General features: G+C 54.5%; 1 protein-coding gene across 1 annotated transcript in view; it reads left to right on the top strand.

The window, feature by feature from the left end:
- Cog7 (component of oligomeric golgi complex 7) overlaps positions 1 to 8695 on the top strand; it is a gene marked incomplete in the record, with an annotated part of 64064 nt that extends 55369 nt beyond the window's left edge. The window contains 3 exon segments of the mRNA XM_013504805.1: positions 2141 to 2255; positions 5789 to 5932; positions 8373 to 8695. Of these exon segments, the coding sequence (XP_013360259.1) occupies positions 2141 to 2255; positions 5789 to 5932; positions 8373 to 8539 (426 nt within the window).
- Between the last annotated feature and the right edge of the window lie 1083 nt (positions 8696 to 9778).

Here is a 9778-nt window from a genome sequence, read left to right as displayed (position 1 = left end):
TGGTCCCCGGCCAGGACTGCGCGGGAGAGCTTGCCGTCCCGGCCCCGCGTCCCGTGGTGGTCCCCGGCCAGGACTGCGCGGGAGAGCTTGCCGTCTCGGCCCCGCGTCCCGTGGTGGTAACGTCACCCTCACAGCCGCTTGCGAGGGGCCCTTCTCAGAGACCACGGCCAGACCCCACCGGGTTACGTCGTCCAGAGTCACCGCGGCAGAGCCGGGGCCCACCCTAAGTCTGTCTGACCTGAAAGCTGCTCATCCTTCTTGAGCCAGAGCTTACCCAGACAGGGTGTCGTGAATGCTCTGTTGGATATGTAAGAATAATAGACAGATACCTGCGCGGGTGGCGATTAGCATCTTTTCCTCATCCATTTCCCAAGAATACCGTACATATCAACAGCTCTCCCAAGCAAAGCCTGGGGCCGCTCTATGCAATCTGAAGCCAGTAAGTGGAGTTTGAGATGTCACATTATTGAAACCTTGTGTCTAAATGACATTTTGCCTACTGGTGACTGCCCAACCCCCCAGACTCCTGAGCATCATAAAGGGGTCCAGTATGGGAAATTTAAAAACAGCGTATGTGCCAGGCTTGATAGTGAGGAAGCTTTATTTCCAGTAAAACCGACTCGATGCAGTCGGCCAGTGTGCTTCTGATGAAAGTGTACAGATACGGGAGCATGTAGGGTTTGGGCACACAGTAGCTGCTCAAGAAGTGCTTGTTGAGTGGAATGGAGTTACAGTGAGGAAATCCCAGCCCGAGAGCAGCACCCTTCTCTTCTTCCGGACTTGGGGGAAGATGATGAGCGTGTTCCATCTTCAAGGGAACCTACAGTGGTGTTGTTATAAGTGAGTTCAGGGCCACTTGCTTAATTTGATTAAGGATTATACTACGTCAATAAATGAAAGAAAAAAATGACATTTTACCATCTGTGACGCTCTTTGGAGGAAGACCGAATTGAGAATTGTTTGTTAGCACTGTGGACCACGGGGTATTGGGCCTGTACTGTCCCGTACCCGCTTTACCAGTACATGTTAAGTGTCTGGAAACACAGGTGGAGCCCACCCAGAGCTCTCCAAATGGGTAGGTTTGGCGTCTGCACTGACTTGCGGACATCACACTCTGAGAGGAACTTCGGCTAGCTCGGGAAGATCTGACTTTGATGTCCTCTGACTTGTAGCGTGCAGAATGAAGTATCAGTGAGGTGAATGTCATGGAATAATGCCAAAGCCAAAGCCAAAACGTAACAACAGGCTCAACGATAAAAATAAGTGTGTTGTTGTAATCCAGAGGTCAGACTTCCTTGGAGGTGAAGCATATACTTACTGTAAAACACGAAGCAGTTATGAGTTGTAATAGAAACGGGTGCCTAAAATATACCCATAGTGACTGTCACAGGTCTGTCTGACAAACTTGTGACAAATACTGTATTAATTGCAGGCTTGTCTCCATTGTCTTACTTTTTTTTTGGCACCGGGAATCGAACTCGGGACCTTGCACTTGCCAGGCAGGCGCTTGTGCCCCTGAGCTGCCTCCCCGGCCCCGCATTGCTGTATAACCTTACCTGAGTGATTCCCCACCAGCCAAAGTCGGGTTTTTTATTGGCCAATCTTTATTTTCTAGCTTGTATTATGAAACAGTTTTGTTACTTTTCTTCTCAAATTAATTTGTAATTATAAATTGCTGTTTTCAAACAAAGTTTGTTCCTTCTCCTGGTGAAGTCATCTAGAAGGGAGAGAAGCCGACCCAGGGGACAGGGTTTGGATCCCTGGCCGGCTTCATGCGGCCGACAGCCCCGTCTCACTGGGTTTTCTTCTGTGACCAGTGATGACAGCTCATGCTCACGCGGTGCGTTGTTTGACAGAGCGCTTCGGGCTCCATGACCTCACTGAGGCAGGCCGTGCTGGACGCATTCCAGAACACCACGGCCATTGTGGGAAGGGTGAAGCTAGGGTCTTACGCAAACTACCTTTGATTTTTTTCAAGGTGTTGCCTTAAAAAAAAGGGTTACCCCTCACCGTGCTCCTTCCCGCAGTATTACCCCCTCTTGTGCACACAGGACGGCGAGTTTGCCCTTTCGCCGCCGCCCGCACCTGAACATCGCCCCTAAGGTCCGTGTCGGGCTGAAAGTGCCTTCCTTTGTTTCAGATCGGGCAGTACATCATGTCCCTGCCCCTGAATCTCGAGCCGTTCGTGACGCAGGAGGACTCTGCCTTAGAGCTGGCCTTGCACGCCGGGAAGCTGCCGTTTCCCCCGGAGCAAGGTGAGAGTGGGCAGAGGCGAGGGACAGTGGGCGCCCGAAGGCACTTGGAGGCTTCTTACGGCCGTGCCCCCAGCACACGCGTCTCCCCAGACTTCCTCGGAAACAGTTGTCAGAATAGTAAATGGGAGTAAGGAAGGCTGGGCCGTGTGACGCTCTGTGTTCTGCCCAGCCTGGGCTCGGAACGGAGCCGCCCTAACTCTGCCCTGCTGTGCGCAGAGCGCTCCTGGGAGACGTGCCAAGGCTCCTGCAGGAGCTCCCCGGGACCCCTGGGCTGGGGAGGCGGTGGCTGGAGTGCCCAGGCTCCTCGGCGCTTGGTGTGGTATGGTGAGGTCACAGACGGGTCCCACCACCCACCCACTCTGCTCCGACCCGTGGCCTTGTGCCTGAGAGCAATTTTGCTTGTTAGGTCAAAAATCAGCTCTTTGCCATAAAGGCAGCATTTCCTTTCCAAATACCTCATACTTGCTCTAACTTCACAAGGCTCCTTGGTCTCTAAGTTGATAAGGCACAATTACATATAACTTTAAATTCTTCCATTTTTAAATTTATTTATTTTTGTCTTTTTGAGACAGGCTCTCGCTATGCAGTTCAGGCTGGCCTTGAGCTCACTTTGTAGCCCAGGCTGGTCTTGAACTTGCAAAGATCCTCCTGCCTCAGCCTCCTGTGTGCTGGGATTACAGGCGTGTGCCACCATGCCCAGTTTAAAAACTACTTTGGATATAAATGAAGGAAGAAGAACCTACAGAAGTTTGACCCACTCCGTAAATTGGCACGTCCACTAGGAGAACAGTTGGTTACTTCTAGAAAAAGTGATGATGCTCTTACTGTCTTTGGTCTATCAGGTTTTATTCCTAGATATAAACCCTAGAGCCTCTTCCACATGTGTCCCACATACATGTAGAAGGATCTTCTAGTGGCTTGGTAATAACCCCAATCTGGAAGCTACCCAAATGTCCATCAACAGTAAAATGGATGCATACTTTATAGTACGGCAGTGCAGTGAAATAGTATATAACATGAAAAAGGGACAGACTGTAGCTACTTAATGACATGGATAAATCTCACAGTCACATTGGTGAGAAAAGAAATGAGACAAACAGAATCCACATAGCCAAAGATAGATAGCACGTGGGGGGTTCGTGTGTAGGGCCAGGCTGTGGGTGGGCTAGAAGGCCATCGGGCCAGCTGGTGGTCCCTCTGTGTGCCTGCAGGGGCACGTGGGGCTCCTGGCACTGGCAGGGACCTTGGTCTTGCTCGCAGAAGTGTTTCATGGCCGTGAGCTTTATGGTGATTCTTTAAAACAAGTGCAGTCCCCTTTATGCATTCTACCATCTGTATAAGTATCCTGTGATTTAAACAGAAATGAAAGGAAAGACCCTGTTGATGGAGAGTAAATTGGTAAAGCCCTTATCTTTGTCAGGAGTCAAAGTAAACCCGCCCTCTGGACAAAGCAGCTCCTCGCCCACAGTCCGCTGTGGGGAAACCCACGCTTTTGTGCGCGCAGAGGCGCAGAGGAGGCTCTTGGCTGTACTGTTCGTAATGGCGAGCAGTTCAGCACAGTGCAGATAGTTCCTGCTCGGGAAGTAGTTAAGTGTCTTGTGATGTCTCCATCAGTTACAGATTGTCTTGGTAAGAAAGGAGAACTGTTCACACTTACAAGCAAGATCTGCAAAAACATTGTTAAGAAAATAAGGTGCAAAATAATACGTAACAACTTTTATGTTTTGAGAAACCCTCATCTCGTGTTTACACATTCATGCAACAGCTGGGAAACAGGCCTAGAAGAACACGTGCCCTGGGAACGAGGCTGCTCCGGGCTCAGAGGGGAGCAAAGGCGTGAAGTGCATTTACTTCTACCCATTACATTTCTGTACTGTCTGCAGTTTTTAAAAACAAGAATATATTTTTCTGTTATGTATAAAAAATACATATACACCAAAACGTCACTAATTATTGAAAGGCCATGAGGTTATTTAACTGATTCTTATTTTTGCCTATTTACTAATACAACTTTTAAGAGTTATTTATTTATGGAAGTTTTTAGGGCACAAACCAGGGTCTTAGGTAGACTAATCGCACATTTACCTCTGAGCTACACCCGCACTTCCTTAATATGCTTTTTTTTGGTCTTTTTAAGACAGGGTCTCGCTATCCAATTCGCTTTGTAGCCCAGGCTGGTCTGGAACTCACAGTGATCCTCGTTCCTCAGCCTTCCAAGTGCTGGGATTATAGGCGTGGGCCACTGCACTCCGCCCTTAATGTGCTTTTTACTTTAAGCAATTTTTTTCCATAGGAATTTAGTACACATATAGATAGTGTAATCCAGCCTCAAGAATAACTTCTTGTTTTTATATTCCCCTCAATTTTTTTTTTGCTGGAGCAATTAAATCTCGGATATCATATTATTTTACCCATAAATGCTTTATTATGTGTCACTTATTGGTAATGATTAAATGCTGGCTCAGATTCCATGGCAGGAAGCCTATACCGTCTTTTACATCATATCAGGAAGAACATCGTGTCCTCTCTTCCCACTAAAACATACACCGATGCTGGGAGTGTGTGATCGCTCTCACTCGTGCGTTCACGTACTCACTCACGGAGCAGAGGCTTTCTCACGTTTACTGTGTGCTGGGCACTTGGGTTGGGCAGCGTGAAGACAGCCCAGCCACAGAGTGAACCTCAGGATGGTTGAGAATAAGGATACCAACAACGGCCGGTCTGGAGCTGCCTTTTTCTTTTCCCTGTCTCAACAGTGTATTAGGACAATTTTTAACACACAGGAGATTGGGAAGAATTCACGCAGTGAGCATCTGTATGTAACCTGGTAATGCAGCATTCCAGCCTTGCAGGTTATAGGTGAACAGCCAGTAGGAAGTTTTGGCTTAGGTTAAATAGCTTTTTCTGAGGGATCCGATGGAGATTTAAAGCCTTTGCAAGGCCTCTGCCCAGGACGTAAACTTCAGCGGAGCTGGAGTACCCTGCGCACGTGTGTGTCTGGTCGTCTCCTCTCCGGGCGTGCACGCCACACTGGGCTGTATCACCGAGCTGCGCAGGAACCCTCGGAGCTGTGTCCTTGTCCCGGTCGTCTTCTCCAGCGGTGCCGGCCGCTGTCTGTGGGGCAGGAGGGTCTGAGCAGCCGCAGTCAGATCTGGGCTGAGGGTCCGGGCGCTGCCCAGGCTGGGTGGCGAGCGTGCCGAGGCCGTAGGAGCCCGCACGCATGTTCATCCCCGGGGGTGCAGACTGCTCACCGTAGGGAGGGCCCCGTATGCGAGGTGTCCTCAGGGAGAGGCTGCCTTGGGCTCACTTGCAGATGGCTGTCGTCTGGTCCTCAGATTATGGGCCCCAACCTAGGTTTTGGCCCAGCAAATACGATGCCATTGTCGTCTCTGTTTCTGGACTTCCCTTCCCACGGGGGCCGCTGGTGTATGGATGCTCCCTCCCGGCGCGTTCTCGCACACAGCCCCTGCCCTGGACCGGGCGGCCCGCAGAGTGAGTGCTGTGTTTCTGGGTGACTTTCCTTCCCGTTGCAGGGGACGAGCTGCCTGAGCTGGACAACATGGCCGACAGCTGGCTGGGCTCGATTGCCAGAGCCACCATGCAGACGTACTGCGACGTGATCCTGCAGATCCCGGAGCTGACCGCACACTCCAGCAAGCAGCTGGCCACGGATATCGGTGGGTGCCCGTGGCCAGGAGGTCGGGGACAGTGCTGGCCCGTCGTTCCCCGCTTGGCCTCTAGGAATTTACCTCGTGTCCCTCACCTCGGTCCTGGGCGTGGCTGTGAAGCTGGTTGGAAATGCAGCTTCTCCGGCCCCGCCTCAGATTCTGCTTTCATCGACCCGGCTGCTTTTGGAACGCCGGTGCGGGGCTGTGATAAGCTGCTGAGAGGCTGCGGCTGACCAGGGAGAGCTCGGCACGCGGAGTCCCAGCGAGGGGCCCTCTCTGGCCTTGAGCACGCTGATACAGTGATCACTAGCGGCCGCCTGCTCAGCGCTCTCTGCGTCCCGGGCGTACCTGGCACTGACCCGGCCCTCGCATGCCTGCCTGTGTGACCCCGTGTGGTGGGCGCTCGTGCGTAACGAGGCCTGATGACCAGGGCCGCTCTGTGGTCTCCATCGGCGTCTAGCCGGTGCCCCAGTGAGAGGCCGTGTCCCCTGGTTCCGTGTATGCTCTTGGCTGCATCCTCCCTGCTGTGGTCTCCATCAGCGTCTAGCCGGTGCCCCAGTGAGAGGGCGTGTCCTCTGGTTCCATGTATGCTCTTTGCTGCACCCTCCCTGCCCTGAGCTGGGGATGCTGCGGCTGGGGTGTCCTGGTATCCTGCCGTTGTTTGCTTGTCCCGAGCCCCCTTAAAGATCAGCCCACTGTGGACCAGCCAGCATCTTCACCTGGGCGGCAGCAGGCTGAACCGACTCACTGCTGCCTCATTTTGCAGAAGGGTTAGACGCGGGGGCCACGCCGGGTCGCTGCGTGGCGAGCCCTGGGGCCAGGCCTCACCCTGCTCTTTTCGTAGTCAGCTCTCAGGGGTTGGCAGAGGAGCAGCCAGATTTTTGCCCATTTCCCTGGGCCCAGCAGTAAGAGAAGAAAAGTGAGGAGACTCAAAGGTCAGGATTCTCCGCGCGTGGGCAGGAGAACGTGGCAGGGAGCCAGCTGGGACTGGGGAGTGAAGAGGGCTCGGGCGGCCCCGGGGGCGCAGCTGTTCGTGCTGTTTCTGCCCCCCTCCGTGCGCTCTGGATTCCTTTGTTCACTCACTCTGCATTGATTGGGCACCGACTGTGTGCCGGCCGGGGTCCCCTTGCTCGCTGTGTTTGCACTGCGGGGGTGAGGTTAAGGGCTGGTGTGCGAAGCTGCCCGGGTGGGAGACCGGAGAGCGCTGAGGTCTGGAAACGCGTGCTCACCCGGGAGACACTTAAAGCGGACACAAAGAACGGGAAACACTGCTGGCCAAGCAGCAGAATGCTGTGATAGACCAGGCCTCCCACTTGCGGCGTCCCGCTTAGGGCCAGTGGAGCTCAAGGGGGGACGGTAAACAGGTGCACGGGAGGGCGCCTCCCTGTCTGCGCCTCTTCCCTGCGAGTCAGCTCATCCTGAGTTGGAGCGAGCCAGCCGCTGCCTCCGGGCCGGCCCCGAGCTGAGCCGACAGGGAGGACAGTGAAGACCCAGGGCTTTGCTGGACCCTCCCTGGTCAGGGAGGAGAGGTGAACCCAGGCCGCGGTGGGAAAGTTCTCCTTGACTTGGTCTGGCGGTGGGCTCAGAAGTCTGCCCTTAGCTGGCTCCCCAAGAGGTTAGCTGGGAAGCAGTTTGCATGGTACGGGCCTTGCCACCCTCGTCATCCCGGTAAGGTTCTGATGGGAAGGCTGTGGCAGCTACTCAGACGAGCCTTCGTGTGCCAGCCCCACCGGGGTCTGCACACGCTTAGGGGTACGCAGGGCAGCAGGCTGAGGACCCCAGGGCAGAAGAGGTGCAGGGCTCTGGGTGAGATCAGCCTTTCATCAGACTGGTGCAGGAGGCATGGGCGTGCCTGTGTGCCTGTGTGTGTGCCTGTGTGTTCATGTATGTGCAGCGTTGTGCATGTGTGCCTGTGTGCGTACACGTGTGCCTATGTACATGCACGTGTGCGCGTGCCTGTGTATGTGTGTGCATATGCATGTGTACCTGTGTGCGCGTGCATTTGTGCATGTGTGCATGTGTGACTATGTGCCTGTATGTGTGCCTGTGTGCGTATGTATGTACATGTGCGTGCATGTGTGTATATGTGTGTGTGTGTATGTGCCAGTGTGCGTGCATGTGTGCCTGTGCATGTGCGTGCATGTGTGCCACTGTGCGTGTGTGCGTGTGTGTGTGTGTGCGTGTGTGCCTTCGTGCGTGCATGCATGTGTGCCTCTGTGCCCGTGTGCGTACCTGTGTGCGTTGGTGGGTGGTGTTGGCCAGTCCTTTATTAATTCCGGGAGAATTCCGGGGCTTGGGCCAAGCCCGCAGTCCAGTTTGGCCCTGCTGGAGGAGCCCTCTGGACGAAGGCCTGTGTGCCGGGGCAGAGCAGGGGCCCGGTGTTGGGGACCCGAGGGTGCCTTCGGGCCCCACCCACGTGCCGCTGAGTCTGTCTCCTCCGCCCCTGCAGACTATCTGATCAACGTGATGGACGCCCTGGGCCTGCAGCCGTCCCGCACACTGCAGAGCATCGTGACGCTCTTGAAGGCCAAGCCCGAGGACTACAGGCAGCTCAGCAAAGGCCTGCCGCGCCGCCTCGCCAGCACGGTGGCTGCCATGCGGGGTGTGAACTACTGACCGAGCAGAGGCCAGGGCCGCTGTCCTGCCGCCGCGTGACTCCAGAGCGGACTCCATCTCCACAGCCGCCAACGACTCAGCAGAGTTTGCTTGGAAAGACTTGGGTTTTTGTACAGTCAAAGCAAAGTTATAAACAAGACGTATATTCTTATCAGAGAAGACTTTTCGGGTGCTTTTTAAAAAAGGGTCTCACCCCCAAGATGGAGTTAAACACGGCCAGGAAAGAAGGCCGCGTCCTCCCTTCCTCGCAGTGGGTGGTTGAGTGCGTCCCACCCCTCGGCTCAGCGCCGAGGACCGGACCCCAAGGCGACGGGGTCGGGCTGTGCGCGGAGAGGGGGCGAGCGGGAGGAGCAGCTCTGACAGCCCAGGGAGGGCGGGCGTCAGAGCGGAAGGTGACGTAGCTTAGGAGTCAGTACTCCACAGCAGACAGTGAGGCTTGCGTAGAGCTCTGTGGAGCCTTGCGGCCTGGGGCGTAGGGCTCGCCCGGCCTGAGGTGCGTGGGAGGCAGCCGGCGGCTGCTGAGGAGGGACGAGGGGAGGCGGGGGCCAGGTCAGATGCCTCTTGCAGGCCAGGTTGAGGATTTGGGCTTTTACTTTTCCATTTTAAAAATCTGTGGGATGACAGGCATGCTGGCACAGGCCTGTAATCCCAGCATTCTGGGAGGCTGAAGCAGGAGGATCACAAGTTCAAGCCTAGTCTGAGCAATTTAGTGATTGAGTGGGACTCTGTCTCAAAATAAAAAGTAGGTGCTGGGGATGTGGCTTGATGCTAAGGCCTGGGATTCATTCAGAGTAACGCAAGTGAGACAGAACAGCGGACCATCGGACGATGTGAATCTGTCCGCTTTTTCCTCAGTGTCTCCTGTTTAGATTGAACCTGACCTGACGGGCACAGTGGCACATGCCTGTAATCCCAGCACTCGGGAGGCTGAGGCAGGAGGATCGTTGCGAGTTCGAGGCCAGCCTGAACTGCATAGCGAGACCCTGTCACAAAAAGACCAAAAAAAAAATTGTACCTGACTTAGAAGGAATAGCAAGTAATGTCGTTTGAGTGACTTCAGCAGATAGAAATTAATTTCTCTCAAGAAGGAGAAGCCAAGGGCGAGACTGGGGTCAGGCCCAGAACTGGTCGGGTGCGCGGAGTCAGGCGTGAGCAGCCTCTGCAGTGCTGACTCTCCCGGGTGCGTGGCACCCCCTCGGCACATGTGACTTTACAGCTGCAGGGGTGTGTTCAGGGGAG

This window comes from Chinchilla lanigera, unplaced genomic scaffold, assembly GCF_000276665.1.
Source record: "Chinchilla lanigera isolate Chin_1 unplaced genomic scaffold, ChiLan1.0 scaffold00092, whole genome shotgun sequence".
NCBI classification, from domain to species: Eukaryota; Metazoa; Chordata; class Mammalia; order Rodentia; family Chinchillidae; genus Chinchilla; species Chinchilla lanigera.
Note: the sequence above shows the minus strand (reverse complement) of the source record. Positions and strands in the feature narration are given on the sequence as shown.